At 38.8% G+C, this 17,928-nt stretch overlaps 1 protein-coding gene across 6 annotated transcripts in view; it reads left to right on the plus strand.

Moving 5' to 3' along the window:
* Positions 1-5,522: 5,522 nt before the first annotated feature.
* NEIL3 (nei like DNA glycosylase 3) overlaps positions 5,523-17,928 on the plus strand; it is a 30,693-nt gene continuing 18,287 nt past the window's right edge. The window contains exons 1-3 of one of the 6 annotated variants that reach the window (XR_005599258.1): positions 5,523-5,790; positions 9,808-9,929; positions 15,237-15,371. Coding sequence is in view for 5 of the 6 variants with exons in the window: in XM_039541267.1 (XP_039397201.1) it covers positions 5,602-5,790; positions 9,808-9,929; positions 15,237-15,371 (446 nt within the window). In the remaining variant the exon portion in view is untranslated. Of the gene's footprint in view, positions 5,791-6,288; positions 6,308-6,357; positions 6,466-9,802; positions 9,930-15,217; positions 15,372-17,928 lie in introns of those variants that run through there. The other 5 variants (XM_039541267.1, XM_039541268.1, XM_039541270.1 and 2 more) reach the window with 5 other exon arrangements.

The following is a 17,928-nucleotide window of genomic DNA, read 5'->3' on the forward strand; positions in this document are numbered from 1 at the left end:
TATATTGTTAATCATGAGCCCATAGCTCAAGGAGGTGGTTATGAGAACCTCAAAATAGGAGTAACTTTGTATTACATAAGTGAATGCATATTTATATTGTATGAGTTTCCCAGTGGGCCCTTGATCAAGGTGGATATACAAACCATAACTTTTACAATTAAATGAGAAAGCTCTTGTCTTTAATATATTAGTTAGAATCCTAAAATTATGTTAATCTTGGGCCAGATCTTCAGCAGGTGTAAATTGTGATAACTCCAGTGACTTTAAATTATCACTGTTGTTTATAATCCATTGATGCAAATGAGTTTTATTACTATCAGTGTAAAGTCATATTGATGATATCATATCAGTTACGGTTACATTTTATCTTGACTGCAACATTTAAAAAATACAAACTAGCTCACACTCAACTTGAAAATCACAACACAGTTAAACTCGCTATTTCAGCCATAGAGATTTTACTGTGGTTTACTCGGAACCTCCTATCTCCACTTTTTTTTTTTAAATTTACTTTACAATAACTACTGTATTATCCTTCAACAACAGAGTAAATCAGAATAGTATAGTTTGTGTAATAGAATTAAATTGGCTTTCCACAAACAGGGGTTCATACCATACATGATGTAATTTATATTATGGGCTAATAACCAAAGAGTGATTTAACTTTGCATCTCTGTGGACTGTACATAACCTTCAGCCAAGACGAGCAGGTTCATGGCTCCATGAACAGGGTAAGCTGCTTTAATACCACAATTTTGGATTAATTGCATTAACAGACTTCATTTAGAAGGATTTGGGAATGTTTTTACAAGGTTTAGAAAGGATTTCATTAGGATTACATGGTATGCAATTTTGTGTGTGTTTCACCCCTCTCATAAGCTTCCTAGGCAACCATGTAATGGATCATGTCAGCCTTGCTTATGCTTTCTTATCTAACATTGTTTTCACCCACATGAATGTCTGCTTTCACTGTATACTTTCACCATCCCAGAAGAAAAAAAGGTTATGGCCATATGAAGGATCTCACTGTTAAAATTGCCTTTATGACTATTAGGTTTGGAAAAGTCGGTTCTGTGTGTGTTGTTTTCAGAGAAATAGAAGAGGTTATAAATTATTTTTAAATTATATTAATTTAGATTTCTCTGTTTCAACACATCCCTTTGTTTCTTACTACTTCTTTTTAAACTTTTGATAAATTGTACTTTTTATGGATTTTTAATTGTTTTGTTCTTAGGACATTGATGAACTATAGAAAATCAAAGTAAGGCAGTGGAAATGACTTCAAGGTTAGAGGAATTAGCTGGCTTTATTCTCCACTATGTTACACAAGTTTTATGCCCATGCTACACCAACATAAAACTTGTACAATAGAGTGGAGAATCAGGCCTCATATACAAATCTTGGGAAACAGACAACAAAAAGGGATACATACATTTTCTATATAACCCTGGGAAACATGATTTTCAAAAAGGAAAAATGTCATTCTATTGTGGTTTTTTCCCAGTGAGCTCATATGTGGGATAACATATTCAAGGTTTGTTTTCAAAAACCATATGCATGCAATTGTGTGTACAAAAATGTTTGTGCAGTGTATGCCTAATTTCTGCATGCAATTATTACAAATGCCTACACAAATTAGGTAACTGCATCCAATTTCCAGTTAGATACATAAATAAGTATTTGCACAGTTGCACAATTTTCACACACAGTTACAATAATTGTGTGGAACTGTAAGCACATTTGTGGAATTCCTCACTTGCAGATTTAAAAAAGTAGGTCCTAAATGTTTACTGAAATAGTAAACATTTAGGTTTGCCACCATTTTCCACATCTGTTATCACAGTACCTCTGAATGATGTGGTCCTGCTGATGTAACAACACAAAGGAAGGATAGCATTATGTGAAATGACCAAACAATTAAACTTGTTCTTTAAATTCTGCAAATAGACTTACCCTTGGGAAGGGCTGTTTCTCTTTGCCACTGGATTTTGCAGATCCAAAATACAGTGCCCTATCTCTTTTCACAACAATATTCTACATTTTAACAATGGACCACAGAAAACGTTGTCAAAGATGTTTTATTTGTGTGTTGTTCAACTGTGTTCTGTTAATACTAACTATTTGGAAAAAAAATACCCCACCCTCACCTCGTAGCCCAAGTAAATGCCAAGTACATGGTTAAAACTTGAGGACCACAATTTTGAATTTCCTAACATTCAAAAGTATTTCCGTTATCACAGCAGCTAGGATGATTCTACTTATCACCCTGTAAAACACAAACAGTTTTACATGTTTGATCTTCACTACACCTCCAATGTAATTAGAAAACTGTATGACCACTATTTTCACTCAGCTGCTGTTGTTTATAAAACTGCTGTCATTGATGTACTTGTACTTTTCACCATGGAACAAAAACACAGAGATTTACAAAGTTCAATATTTGGCATTTGTTTTAAAGTATAAAAGTGTCAACCCAGTGTCTGTTGCAGTGCTTTTCATTGCATCCTTTCCCTTTAAGGTATTTGTATCCTTAAATGTTTCTCTTAATGAGAACAAACTCCAGACTGTTTACAAAGTATCACCAAATAAAATATAATGCTCACTAATAATGGTTTGGATACAACTAGAGTTCAATCAGAAAGGGAATGAAAGTGTATGTGAAGAGAGGGTCACTACAGATCACCTTGTTAAAATAAAATTAATTAGTCTATGTGAGAAGAGTAAGAAAGTAAAGATATCCTTATTAAATGGTTCTTATTGAAGCCATGGATACACCTCCTTCCCCTGTAACTGGATATGACAGTTAAAACCTGATCTGTTGTAACATGTCATAACAGGATAGTTATGGACATTTATAAAATGTCCAATTATAAACAATTTTTTCGGGGGGGGAACACATTTTGATTAGCAAGTAAATGGGAGCTGCTGGTCTCACTACTTTTTAAGATGCCTAAATATGAATTTATGAACCTAACATTAGGACCCATTTTTTGTAAATTTTGGCTGGAGCACCAAAGTAGGGTGCAGGGAAAGCAGAGAGAGAGGGCTGAGATTCACACCTTGCCCCTGAACATTGGCAGTTGCTTCCTCTGGCTAGGGAGTTTAATTCTCTGGCCAATAATAGTCAATTTGTCAAACCTTGTTTTTTCAATTACTAATTGATCTCAATAGCTTCTGAATCAGCATGCTTATTAAACAACCAGCTATAGATATTCATAATGACATACACCACATCATACACTTTTTAATTTTCTGGGCAATATGTCATATGATTTATTTATAGGGAATCTTCAGTTGGGCTTTGTATAATATCTGACTATGATATAATGTTGCCTACAATGGCTACAAAACCTTGAAGTAAAAGAAAACAGACAGCATAAGCAAAGTTATCCATATGCTATCTTTTCTGACCTGCTTCTTTTGGAAAGTACTGTATTTAGCAATTTATTCACACATCCTTGAAAAGTATAGGTATATGCAGCAGGGGTGCGGAGAGGGTCAACAAGTCTCCTAAAGTATGCACAAATGCGTGAGCAGTGTTGCCCTGTGTTTAGCATAGAGGACTAGAAGTCAGAATTCTTTGGTTCTGTTCCCAGTTCTTGTGCCAGGTCACATACAGTCCAAATCATGTTAATAATTTCTAAAGTATATTTTCCCCTAGTGATTATTAAAACATATGTGGGGATGCTCCTGAGATTGCCAGGGATTTTTTTTTAAATACACATTTAAAGTTTGCCTGTCGACACTCTTGATTTGGCTATGAAATTTGCAATTCCACCCAGGTGTCTCCTCTTCTTTTCAGAGGGCCCTGAGATTGTGTGGATAAACACGTGCAATAGCAGTGCTTATGTCACCATTCAGGGATTCATATGATAATATCCAGGAATCATTATCTAGGATACAGCATTACAATGAAAATAGGAAAGAATTCATGAGAGAGCCACAGGACCTGGGAGAAAACAAAAAAAAGAAATGATGTGTTAGGTCAGCAGCTCCAGTCCTTTTTTTTTTGTTTGTTTTTTTTTTGTTTTGGAACCTTTCATTGTGACAGATCAACAAAATGCCTGGATGGATGTGCCTTCCTTACCATGTCCCACCACCTTTTCTCATGCTGATGGGACAAAGACTCAAGATCTGGATGCTGGCTGACATGAAGTTCTGGTGGTGGGAAATTCAGATCCTACATTTTGTCCCTTTAAAGAGACAGGGTCCATTTATGACATTTGAATGCTGGCCTAGATTCCAGCTGGGGCTGAGGGTGTGCAGAATGGGCTAGGCTCAGGTTTGGGGTTGAAGCCCATTAGGCCACTTCATGGATGATAGGGATGCACGTCCTGACACCTGTTGCAAGGTGTGTCAGCTGCTGTTGAGCCAGTCTCTGGCAGGATGCTCATGTGCCTTGGTCTCCTTGCTTGAAAAGCAAAAATGCAAATCCAAGTGTAAATAATCTCTCTCTCTCTCTCCTCTCTCTCTTTTTTTTTTTTTTGTTTTCTGTCTCTTTTCACAAAAAAGAGAAAAAAAAGCAAAAACTGTAATCTTCAAGTAGGGGGCGGACACAAGGACCAATTGTTTTTGCTTCCCCACTAATAATACATTCAAAAAAAAAAAAAAAAGTATATTTTCATTTCAAAAGAGATTTAGGCATTTAGAGCCAGATTCTTAAAGAATTCTGACACCTAGAGATGCAGAGAGGCATCCCATTTGGTCCCTTTGCACAGATCCAGGGCAGGAAGCCACCTTTGACCATTGCAAAAAGATTAGAGTTGCCAGGTGTCCAGTTTTGGACTGGAATGCCTGGTTGAAAAGGGATCCTGGCAGCTGTGGTCAGTACCGCTGACCGGGCCATTAAAAGTCTGGTCAGTGGTGCAGCAGAGCTAAAGCAGGCACCCTGCCTGCCATGGCTCCATGCGGCTCCTGGAAGCAGCAGCACGTCACCTCTGTGGCTCCTATGCATAGGAGTAACCAGGGGGCTCTGCACGCTGCCCCTCCCCAAGCGCTGGCCCTGCAGCTCCCATTGGCTGGGAACCACGGCCAATGGGAGCTGAGGGGGCTGCACCTGTGGATGGGGGAGTGTGCAGAGATGCCTGACCACACCTCCGTGTAGGAGCCAAAAGGGGACATGCCACTGCTTCCAGGAACTGCTTGAGGTAATCACTGCCTGGAGCCTGCCCCCCTGCTTCCCTCCCATGTCCCAACCCCCTGCCTCAGCCCTGATCCACCTCCCGCCCTCTGAACCCTTCAGCCTCAGCCCCTGCATCCCAATCCCCTCATCCCCAGTGGCACCCCAGAGCCCGCACCCCCAGCCGGAGCCTTCCCCCGCTCGCACACCAACACCCTGCCTGAGCAATGGGGGGAATGGAGTGAGCAGGAGGCGGGGCCTCAGAGGAGGGGCGGGGCAAGGGTGTTTGGTTTTCGGCCAGTAGAAAGTTGGCAAGTTCCCTAACAGGGATGGGAGGTCCCAGCTAGCTCCTGGACAGAGAGGGCGGGCGAGCCTCCAGTTTGCCCCACCCCAGTCGTAAGCTACGGGCCTCCTCCTCCTGCAGGGCGCTGCGGAGACGGGGGCGGGGCAGCCACCGAGCGGGAGATTTGAGCGGCTCCGGGATGGTGGAAGGTCCCGGCTGCGCCCTGTACGGGGAGAGGCTCCGGGCCCGGGTGCGCCGGGGCCAGGCAGTGCGGAGCGTGCGGGGCAGCGCGCTGCTGCCAGCCCGCCCTGGGGCTCCGGGGCCCGCCGCCTGCACCGGGGTGAGCAGCGACTGCGGCGGGAGCAGCTCGGGCGGCGTGCGCCGGACGGTAACAGCCGCCCCAGGCCGGGCGGGACAGGACGGGACGGGACAGGACAGCTGCTCGGGCCCCTGCAGGGCTACGGGGGGCGGCAGCGACGCGCTGCTGGTATCCCTAGGTTGCAAAGGGGGCTGGTGGGGGCGACCCCCGGCTGAGCCCCGCATCGTGGGAGCAGCTGAAAGGGGAACGACGCGATGCTTATAGACACACGCGGGGTAGGGGGAGCTCCTGCCAATCCCTCCGCCCCCCTCCCCTGTAAATAAAGTACAGGGGAGAGCCTGTCCCTTGCTGCACTCGTGCCTTTTCTGTGTCCTCATTCATTTCCTTTGACTCTTTCAAGAGCTGGGCATTTTAGGACACTTACAATAGAAAACGTTACACAAGTTTCTGAATTCTGTCATGAACCGCTGAGCCCTGTTGCAAGGTGTCAGGACGTGCTGCTCCCTAGCAGTTGAGGAAAGTCTGGCAGGATGTGCTCAGTCTCCTTTGGTGCTTATGCAAGAAAGCCTGACTTCATCCTCCAAGTGTAAATATTCTCTCTCTCTCCTCAAAACAGGCATTGTTTTGATAGCGCCCCCAATCTGTCTTTGGGCACAAAGAAGAAAAAGGATTGCACTGTAATCTTTCAAGTAGGCCGATACAAGGACCAATTGTTTCGCTGCTTCCCCACTAATTACATTCAGGGTAAAAAATTCAAAAGTATATGTTCATTTTCAAAAGAGATTTAGGCATTTAGAGAGCCAGATTCTTAAAAGAATTCTGACACCTAGAGATGCAGAGAGGCATCTAGTGGGGTTTTTAAAAGTGCCTAGACTCATGATGGCCCATCAAAATTATTTCAGTGGGAATTACATTCCTAGGTGTCTTTTGAAAATCCCACTAAGTTCCTATCTGCATCTTTAGGTACCTAAATACTTTTTAAAAATCTTGCCCTAAGTGCCTAAATATTTAAAAAAGGACATTCAGGCTCTTAAGCCACTTAGTACTTTTGAAAACTTTACCTTCTCTGTTTAATGCTAGGAAACCAGACTAAGTGGACTTAATTTTAAATAACTGTTGAGAAGGCATTTGTTGTACTACTGTGCTGTATCTGATATAAAGGTTTTACACCAATACAAGTGATGCAGTTGACATTCCTTTTAAGCTTTGAAAGAATGCAAGAAAGCTTTACTAGATTTGTAAAAATTCTCTTGTAGTTTTGGGGATGATAAAATGTGCCTGACTGATTTGAACTTCAGACAAGATCATTAATGTGAGTGACATAATTTGCTTCTGCAAAAATCATTGTAGAGTTAACTACAGCAGAGGTTATTGTCAGTTTGAGATTTTTCATTTTTTTTAAATCAGTGTACCATAATATATTCTTGTCATCAACATAATAAATCAGCCATAGCAAATCTGATTAATTTGAAGAGATAGAGCTGGAGAAACATGAACCCATGTAGGAAATAATGAAGGAAATCTTTTCAAGTCACTCTTTTGTCTAATAAAAAAGATGGTAATTTTTTAAAATAACATTTGAGTTCAGGAACCCTACAAGGAAAATCATAGAATTTGTTGCTGGCATTAGTTGCTTTTTAATTATATAGGGTTTGGAAGTGAACAATACAAAGCCTAGAGGGAGAATGATGCACATTAGCCCACAGAAAAGGAATTTTTACTTACAGAAACACATTAACCAGACAAATTATTTAACCAAATAAAGAATGGGGTATCTGCTTTCCATGTACTCAGTATGTAATGTCTTGGCTAATTTTTACCCATTTTTGTTGCCAATATAAGACTATTCAACAGCATACAAATTTGCGTGCTTTGGGACCTTTTTGTAGAAAAAGTTAAAATATACATGAGCAGGTCTGGTTAAGAGCTGTGAAGATTCAGTACTTCATTCCTGATTGTTGAGGAGTTGGTTTTTTGGTCAGTTTCTGCACAAGTGTGGGAAACTTGGTGAATCCCTTATGTTCTAAGCAACGGGAAAGCCACAGAAGGATTTTTTCTTATGTTTGATATGTAAGCCTAGACACAGATTAATGTTTTGCCATAACTCTGTATTAAGGTTCCACAGCAGTGCTCTTGCCCACAACTTTAAAAAGAATGTAGTGCAAGAGATCGTGTCATCAATTAATTCTCATAACTTTCTGGTTTCAGGACTTAAATAGTATTTTTATTTTTTGAATATATTATGCTCTGATGAATTTAGCAAAGAGGAAAAGATAGTAACAATCATATTCTCAGCTGGTGAAATTCATCCCAGGATGAATTTTCTCTCTGGACAGAGGACCATCACAAGGTCTGTGCTCCACTTTGTCCTTGTGATGGTCCTCTGCTTCGTGGCCCATGTAAGGACTTAAGTGGGGCATAAAGGGCCTCTGCTTTGGGGAGAATGGAAGACCTTATCTAAGTACAGAAGTTGAAATGGTTTAATTTTAAATCCTTTAAGAAACCCATTTAATTGAACCTTTTTTTGTGTGGAAACTCTTGTTCTGGTTAAACTGATTGGCTTAAGATAAACTATAATAAACTTTGCTTATCCCAAAATAAGCATCTGTACAGGGATTTGCACAGATTTAAATATATTGTTTCAAAAATCACACCTTGAGACTGGTTCAACAGTCTTATATAGGCAAAAGCTCTTACATTTTCTTTTCCCTTTGTCAACAGGCAAAGTGATATTGACTATAATAAACAATGGGCCTTCCAACTTATTTTGATTGAATAGGTATTTTATAATTATAGTTAGGAATACTGAATTACAGGATAATCTATATATAACTTAGTTATTTCACAAAGCTATTTAAAAATAAAAGATAGTGAGAAATAACAGTCTTGGTCCTGTTAATTACTCATAATTTTGACACTTCTGTACAGATCTCAAAAACAGAGAGAGGATTTTAAAATAGTATGGCAAATGAATTGACTAAAAATGTCAACATGGTTTTAACAGAATATTTTTTTGTTAATAAGGAGCAATTGTACCATACTGACAAAACAGCTAGTCATCTAAGGCACAAAATGTAGGTCTAATTGTGTATTCTTTATACAGACTTGAAGTTTTGCTTCAGACCTGTGTCATAACTGTTCACTTGGGCTTCTGCCTGTTACGAATGGAAAAATGTTATTTTTCTCATAGTAGCACTGGCTTTAGAGATTTTGCAACAATGATGATAGAAGTCCTGGATACTTTGTGAATTACAAATGTGGCTTTGAAACTAGGCTGATTATGCTAATGCTTGATCCATACACCAAAACATAAGCTCTGAAATGCTGTCACTAAAAAGTAGTTCCCTGGGCCAAATTAATCATTAGTGTAAGTACTTGTGTCTCTATTTGAATAAATGGAGTAACACTTACTATGTGAGTAGTGAATTTTGACTCGGATCTTTAAAATGATCCATTCCCTCACCAGTGTCCCTCCCCAACACCTTTGTGTCTTGCTGTTGAAAATCTGATCTTTGAAAGGAATGGTACTACTGTGGGGCTGTATGCAGATTTTTGCTGAACACAAGAAGTCTTGTCTAGTACACAGAACATATATCAGCACTGTCAGTGGCTCCAAACAGAGGCATTTTGAAAAGGTTTTTGCTTTTAAAATAACAAAAAATGGTATCTCACATTTTCTTCAACAAAATACCTTTCTCAGAACTCCTGAATGGAGTTGGTGATCTGGCAGGATGCTCTGTAAGTGTCTGTTAGAGATTTAAGGTGACATCTGTAAAATTATGTTTTTACATAAATGATGAATTACTTATCTTTTTTTCTAGGATAATATTTTCTGGACACCAACAGGGCAGAGTAAAATGGGCTAGTGTCTGATAGCTTTGGTTACACTGAATAGCAGCTTACTTTTCAAGTAGTCCCATTGATTTCAGTGGGATGGTTGGAGGAATAAGGTTGTACTCAATATGATTAAGGGTGGCAGATTTTGTCTGTATAGTTGAGTATTAACTGATGACTGTGAAATTTTGATATTGGCTTTAGGACTGTTTCTTTCCTAAACATGTGTTGTGTGTGTGAATTTATTTTCAGAATGCTGTGACTGGGAATAAAACCTGTCAGGATTTCCTGAGATTGCTGAAAGGATGTGTGTACACTGGTGTAGAAACTTTGGGGAAGGAGCTTTTTATGTATTTTGGACAGAAAGCGTTGAGGTAAGAGAAATTTCAGTATTCCCTCTGTATGTATTCTCTCTCCATTTTCAGTTTTTGTTTTTCTTAGTACTATCATTTTCAATTATGTGAAAGTTAATTAGTATTGTAGAGAAGTTTCTCTGTGCAGTTTGCATCTAGGTGCTGTATATACTAGACCAGTGGTTCTCAAACTTTTATAGTGGTGACCCCTTTCATACAGTAAGCCTCTGAGTGCGACACTGCCCCCCCCTTATAAATTAAAAACACTCTTTAAATATTTAACACTATTATAAATACTGGAGGTGAAGCGAGGTTTTGGAGTGGAGGCTGACAGCTCATAACCCCGCCCCCGTCATAACCTCATGACCCTATGTTTTTAACCAGTTACCAATCCTTCACTTTTATACTTTTATCCCATGACAGCTTACTTTGCTTAAGAGCCTTTAGTGAGGGACCTTGTCAAAGGCTTTCTGAAAATCTAAGTATTCTATATCCACTTGACCTTGTCCACATGCTTGTTGACTCCCTCAAAGAATTATAGTAGATTGGTGAGGCATGATTTCCCTTTACAAAAATCATGTTGACTCTTCCCCAACATCTGTGTCTGACAATTTTGTTCTTTACTATAGTTTCAACTAGTTTACCTGGAGCTGAAGTCAGGCTTACCGACCTGTAATTGCTGGGATCACCCCTGGAGCCCTTTTTAAAACTTGGCATCACATTAGCTATCCAACACTTCTAGTCCTTGGCAAAGCATTTCAGATTCCCTTCTAGCAGCTGGTCCACATACAAGGCAACAGCATACTGTTGCACCCAGTTCTCTTTTAGCTCAAGTAGTTGAGTTCTGTGCTGTGGATCTAAATCCATACCGATCACTGATAGAATTTCTGTTTGCTTAAAACAAAACAAAACCAGAAAATCACATATAAAAACATTAAAAGAATACTCAGGTGGTAGAGTAAAGCACTCAAAAGTTAGGAAATAAATGACAGAATTGAGGCAGAGGGTTGTAAGAAGAGAGAGAATATTTTCTTGTGGCAAAGTCTGAGAGTTGGCAGAGCTGGGTTCTATTTCTTGCTTTGCTTCAGACTTTCTATCTGACGTTAGGCAAGACTGGATGATATTACACATGCACAAGGAGGTCAAATCAAGCTTGCAAAGTCAATGTTAATTCTGGTACTTCTTAAATGATGAGTGTTTGGCTTTGCATTCTTAACCTTCCTTTTTTGTGTAATAACCAAATACATTCTAGTAGTCCCATGGGGTGGTAACCAAAATGAGCCCACCCAATTTTTTTTAAAAAGGCTTCTACAGACTTCACAGCACAAAAGTCAGACTTCTAAAATTGGTAATACTTACATGACATTTGTTGTAATTTTCTAAACTTAAATGGTTTGTATATAATCAATATTCTGAAGAGTCTAAAAATACCTTATGTAGATGACTCCCAATGATTTCCATTCAAATAGTGGCTACTCAGCACCTCTGAAACTTGGACTCATACTGTCTAAGGATCTAATTATAGTTCCCCCTTTTTCCAATGTAGCATGCGGTATGTGCATTGCAAATGTCTACTGCAATGCAAGTAAAATGTGTCAAACCTAAACTAAAACGTTTGGGGTGACTCATTTGAAAAACAAACAGAAAACCTAGTTTATATGGTCTGTAGTGTAATATAAACAAGTAGAGTTCTCAGATATTTTACATGAATATGAAACATACATTAACTAGAATTTCCTTTGCCAACAGTACCATTTTGCAAAAGTTATTTTCATTGTATGTCTATGAAAAAAGAGAGGGAATGTGCCCTCATTGTAGTATTGGACTACAATCATATGGTACTGCAGGATTTTAAGTAATCTTCATTTTTAAACTACCTTTTAAAATTAGTTACTGAAAGTATGTGATCAAAGCTCTAAGTACAACAACAATTAAAATTATGTAGATGTTTCATTTAACCCCATCTGTTACTTTTGAATCCTGATCTGAAAATTAAAGGATGTCTAACAGTCGAAACTGATCTCCCTTGGTTGTTTTTTTAAATGTTGGTCCAATCAGTCACATCACTAACTGCTCTGGAATGCCTTTATAAATTGTACCTATGAAATTAATCTTGAAGCTAGCAGGCAGAAATTCCTTATTACCATGGGAAAACGACTTAAAATTTTTCTCTTAAAGCTGGACTGTGTACAGCTCTAACACAAGTGAGTGCAAGGGAGGAGATGGGAAAGGGCCCAAGAAAACACTTGATCTTTGGCCAAGAGCCAAACACTGTAGATTTCTGTCCTCCTGGCTAGCATCACTTCAGGGAAAAGGAAGATCTGGCCATCTATGCTGATTGAATGAGTTATAGATGAACGAGGTTCATCATGGATAACAATTAGCACATGAGGGAAATCCATTTTTTTGCTGAATTTGTGATCCACCTATCACTGATATATGGGACATAAATCCACTTTCTGATTAATGAACAATAATGTCAGGGAATAATTCTTTTGAGGAATTTCTTTCATATGAGACAAGCATCTAATAGTAGTAGTAGTAATAGAACAGGTGCAGTGAATTCACCAAAGGCCACAGTGTAAGCAGCGGCATGGAGAATTTGAACTTATCTCCTATGTTTTCCTTGATTTTTGTATTTCCTCTTAGTTGACTTTTGAGGATTACCACTAGATATCTTTGTGTTTATGGTAGTCTCTTTTAAAACTAATAAAAAAATGAATCAGTTAAAACCTGCAGAGGTGAGTGGTGGGGATTCTTGTAAATTAGCACAGTTTGTAGATGCATTTTACCAGTGACTAGAGAATAATTTGCTCTAGACTGAAGGAAATGACAGTTAGGGTTGTGACAGATACTATATAGAAGATGTTCAGACAATCTGTTTTCTTCAGAATAACTATAAATGTACTCTTGGATCTCAGCTGAATAATTCCATCTGGAAATCTTCAAGAACCTATAACAATACATATATTTTTATTTTCTTTTAAAAAGGCAAAACTTAGGCACATTCCATGTGGAAAGGATTCTGATTTGTAGAGCCCAAATAAAATGCTATTAAAAGTAGTGGAAAGATTCCCATTGATTTCATTGAGAGTTAGATCCAGGACTTTAATGCACCTTTCTAATAAAATTCTGTTACCAACTTTTTATCTTGTCCCTATAACATAGTTTGTGCTGTTACTGAGCAACTATTTTCTAGGAATTAACGAGAACTTTGCAATTAAAAAAACAAACAAAATCCCCAAGAACTTAAGTCAGGTATACAACTGAACAGTTACAACAGCTCAGTTTTTTTCTGTTTAAAAAATTGAGCTTTTTAACACAAGCTGTCATCAGACAGCAGAACCAAGATTTCAATTAAACTAGCTTCCATCCTACTTTCTCCTTAATTACAATGACAAGAATGCTATTTTTCATTGTTTCAGCACATCAGGGATAATGAGGCACACTGGAGTGGAATTTGTAAAAGTTCTTAAGGCTTTTAATATAAAAGGAGTTTATGCATAGAAGTGATTGTGAAATATTCTATTACTGTAGCCATGAACTGAGAAGTAGTTGTGACAGTAGTGCACCTTTAAACAGGGCACTGGACCTCCATAACTGAGACCATTAATTACAAATATGCACATTATTATTTTTTTTCTTATCAAGAACTTTTGGGAAATGTTAAATGCATTTATGATTGATAACATGACACAGAGTTTAAAGCCTACCTTTAAAAAAAACAAAAACAACCCAAACTGCTTAATCTTTTGCAATGCTATATTGCACTTGAGAACTGGAAGCATATAGTAGTAACGACTGCTGTCAGAATAGTTACATTTATTAACTTAACTCAACTGAACGATAAGAAAAAGCTTCTGAAATGCACAATATACTTCTTGAGAATCAGTTTACAATACTTCTCTTCTTTTGGATTTGTAATCAATTACTAACAATGTAGCACTTTATTTATTAAGTGATACACTGTAGCCTTGAAGTTAACTGTAAATATTTTTAAAAAGCCATCCTTCCAGTACTTACGGATAAATAAGAGTAAACAGATGTATGGCATTACAGGGGACGGATTAAAAACAAATAGATGTTTGAGATGCTGTCTTTGTGTTCTGTCATGTGCCAGGCCTTTTTGTTGTTCATCTCCTAAACCACAAAATAATTAACCTTCCTCTGATATAAAATATTTTTAAAGGAGAAGCTCAGAAATAAGACTTCCCTTTGAGGAAGTGGGGTATATAAGGTATGTTTGGATTAACTTGTGAAGGAATACTTTAATCAGGGCTGCAAATCAGATTTATTTGTCCTTTGCTCACTACACTGATACCAGGTAGAATATTGCATCAAATTCAAGATCACTGTCCTCATCTTAAAAGCATTGAAAGAGCTGCACTTGGGGTACCTAAAAGATATATCAAGCTCTGGACAACTCCACTCCTTTCGCATGTTGCCTCAAGAGTAAAGCTCATCAGTGAAGGAGGCAGATCTTTCTATGGGCTGGCTTAAGACTGGAATTTCTGCAGTGTCTAACAACCACCTCAAACATCATTACTTTATATTTTTTGTGTCTTTAGTTTTCAACCTCACCTTAACTAATAAACACCAGCACTTTATATTTAAATAATAATAAATTTTAAGAATTTTAAAAACCTACACAATCTTTGCCCTGAATAGAGGTAGGAAAAAGAAAGAACCAGCTACGATATGGCAGATGCTAGTCATATTGTTTTGAGGACAACTGGAAGATGCTTGATACCATGGTGAAAGTTGTGGTAGTGAAACAGCTGGCAATTTTGTCTTCTATATTGGGCCATTTCCGCTTGGCAGAAGAAGAGCTGATGGTAGAATATTCTTTGAGAAGAACACTGTTCTTGTTTTAGTGAGTCTTAATTTTAAAATGAGTCAGCAAGAAAGAAAACAAGTGTATTTTTTGCCATTGTCCCTGGACTGACTTGAACTTCCCTGGAGGAGCCTGGCAGGGGCTCTAGGAAGGCAGCAGTACAGGTGATGAAACTCCCAGGATGCTGCACTGTATTATGGCTGCACAAACATGTTTCAAATTTAAATCATTAACTAAATGATTGGTTATATAAAGATCTAATAAAGTCACTATATACTTGAGTGCTTCTTAGTTGCTACTAAACACAGTCCTTTGTGGGAGGAAAGAGAGACCACGTAAACAAGCACTTCATGTCACCCTGTTGCTGCTAATGATAAGAATTATTATATATACTTAGTGAATTTAATTGCCAAGCTAGAAAATAGACTACTAACATGCCTGGGAGTGTTGTTAAGTTGCAGATTTTTTTTTTCAGAAATGTGTTTCTCGCCTAGGGTTCACTTTGGCATGAACGGTTCCATGTGTATTAATCCAACTACAAGCAAAGACCGAAATGGAGCACCACCAATTCTGGAAATACACCTTACTGATGATATGGTTTGTTTCTTTGATGCAACAGTAGAGCTTAGGTAAAGTAAAAATTAAAGCTTTTCTTCAGTGTTCAATCTGTGGTTTTTTGTTTGTTTTTTATAAAAAATAAGGTTTTCACCATACAGTTGAGGAAATATTATTTTGCATTAATATAGTGGTTTTCATCTGAGAATTTCAAAGCACTTCATAAAAATTAATTAAATATGCCTCCCAGATTTAGGGTAGATAAGTATAACTCATTAAACCTCCCAACATCCTTACTGGATATGTAAGTGATTTTAATTACTTTGTGTATACATAACTTAGGTACAGAAAGTGACTTGCTTAAAGCACCTAGAGAGTCAACGGTAGATTGGGATTCCAACCCATGACTCCTGAGTCTGCTTCCTGCTCTAACAACTGAATGTGCCATCTGTATTTTGCCCTTTACACTCCCGCTTCTGCAGTCAAATCTAGGCAGATGGACTTCTGCTTCTGCGTGGATCTGATTGCAGGGTGCGGGTCTAGGCCTTTACTGTATGTTTCCTATACTTAAAACATACCATGTACTTCTATCTTGTGCTTCAATATTTCAGAATCTGTCCCAAAAAAATGTAGGCATGTATTTTTTAGCAGTGCTTGTGACACATTTTTCAGGCATATTCCCAGCCATTGGCACTGTTCTTCTCACCTGTATGGAAGCTGTAGAGGAATAGCATCTTTGTAAAGTTTTTCTGTAAAGCACTGTGAAGCCTTCAGATGAAAGGGACTGTATAAATTCAAGGTGACTTTAATATATGTATTTTCTATTCCAGAATAGGCATGAAATGTAAATCTGGGCTTTCTTGCATCTGTTACTACTTTTTGTGGGGGGGTTTCTTTTAATTTATAGCTAAACTTTATTTGAACATGTAAATATTTATCACAATAAGGTGCTGGTCTCCTTCTGAGCATTCACAGTGCAACGTGGTGTTGATATCTTAATCCAATAGCTTTCAGTTCTGGACACTGAATTTTTTTATGTGTTTTATTTATTAATTCCATTCAGTATCAGCTGCCCTCTTTGTAAGTTAAATAAAAATACCTTTTTAAAGTTTGTTTATTTTACACTTTGGCTAGAATGAAAAACAAAAATCCTGTCTCAGAACATCAGGAATATTTGCATTTGGAATGACACACAGTTTTTAAATGATTCCATGCAGATATGATTATACATAAGAATGGTGGGCATTCAAATCTGATTTAGGTCATGAATGAAATGAATCTGATGGTTCCTCTCTATCCCCAAACTGTTTTTGAGGACCTGCTAATGAAATAAATTGCACTTCTGCAAACTGTGTTTTGTGCTGGAGCTGCATGTTTCCATGAGAGATTTGGGGCAAATTTCCCTAATGCAGATATCTAATCTATCATTCATATTTCTCTCCTGTCACCATAGTATCTGAGCATAGCAACTCAGTCTTTAATTGATTGATCCTCACAACACCCTGTGATGTGGGGCAGAACTAGTATCCCTGTTCTGAGACACCCAGAAAATAAGGGCTAGATTCACAAAGGGAGTTGAGCATTCTGATGCTGAGTGTTGCAGTGCCTAACTTTTAGGTGCCTAGCAAATCACAGGAATAACACTGCCATTCACAAAGCCTGAGTTAAGTGCTTGGGCTCTCTATAAAATGAATGGGAAGAGAGAAGCACCTTAGACTGCCATTGACCAAAAAAAAACAAAAAAAAACAAAAAAAAACGTACTCTAAGTGACTTCCTGCCTAAGCTAGTGAATGGGTGATGCCAGTGGCATGGGTGTGTCCTAAGTCTCACCCTCCTCACCGAGACAGTGCTCTTCTACAGGTTGTATTTAGGTGCCTATCTCTGCTTGTGATTCTCAGTTATGAAGCCTCTCCTAGAGTTAGGTGCCTATGACATTTCTTGCAAGAAGCTGGGAGAGGAGGAGCAGCTCCCTCATAATCAGAGGTTAAGGTATTCGCCTGGGATGTGGGAGATCCTCGGTTCAAGTCTCCCCTCTGCCTAATGAGGAGAAGGGATTTGAACAGGGATCTGCCACCTCTCAGAGGAGTGTCCTAAACACCTGGCTATGGAATATTCGGATGTGTGTCTCCCTCAGTCTTGCCTGGAGGTGCTGTTCCACTTATGGATAAATAAATATTAATTGGGCCGGAGAGCAAGTGAGAATGACTCTGTTACCTGTTGCTTAGGACACTCACCTAGGACGTGAAAGAGCCAGGGTCTAGTCCTCTTGCTCCAGTGACTTTCTTTTATGATTTATCCACAGCAAAATAGCTTCACTGGGAAAGACTGAGGGAGCCCTATCTAGAATATCCCATCGTGCAATGCCCCTGAAAGGTGGCAGATCTCTGTTCAAATCCTCTTCAGGCAGAGTGGGACTTGAACTGGTGTCTCCCACATCCCAGTGTTGAGTCAGTTAGGTGAGCACTCTAATCACTGGGCTAAAAGTTATGAGAGAGCACTACCTCTCTTCTCCGTCTCTCCTCCCTCCATGTTTTGTGAAGAGTTAGGTGGCCTCTGAACATGCCTACTGGACAGGGGCAGCTCTAGCTTTTGTGCTGCCCCAAGCACAGCAGGCAGGCTGCCTTCAGCAG

The sequence above is a fragment of the Mauremys reevesii genome, linkage group 5 (genome assembly GCF_016161935.1).
Source record: "Mauremys reevesii isolate NIE-2019 linkage group 5, ASM1616193v1, whole genome shotgun sequence".
Taxonomy (NCBI): Eukaryota; Metazoa; Chordata; order Testudines; family Geoemydidae; genus Mauremys; species Mauremys reevesii.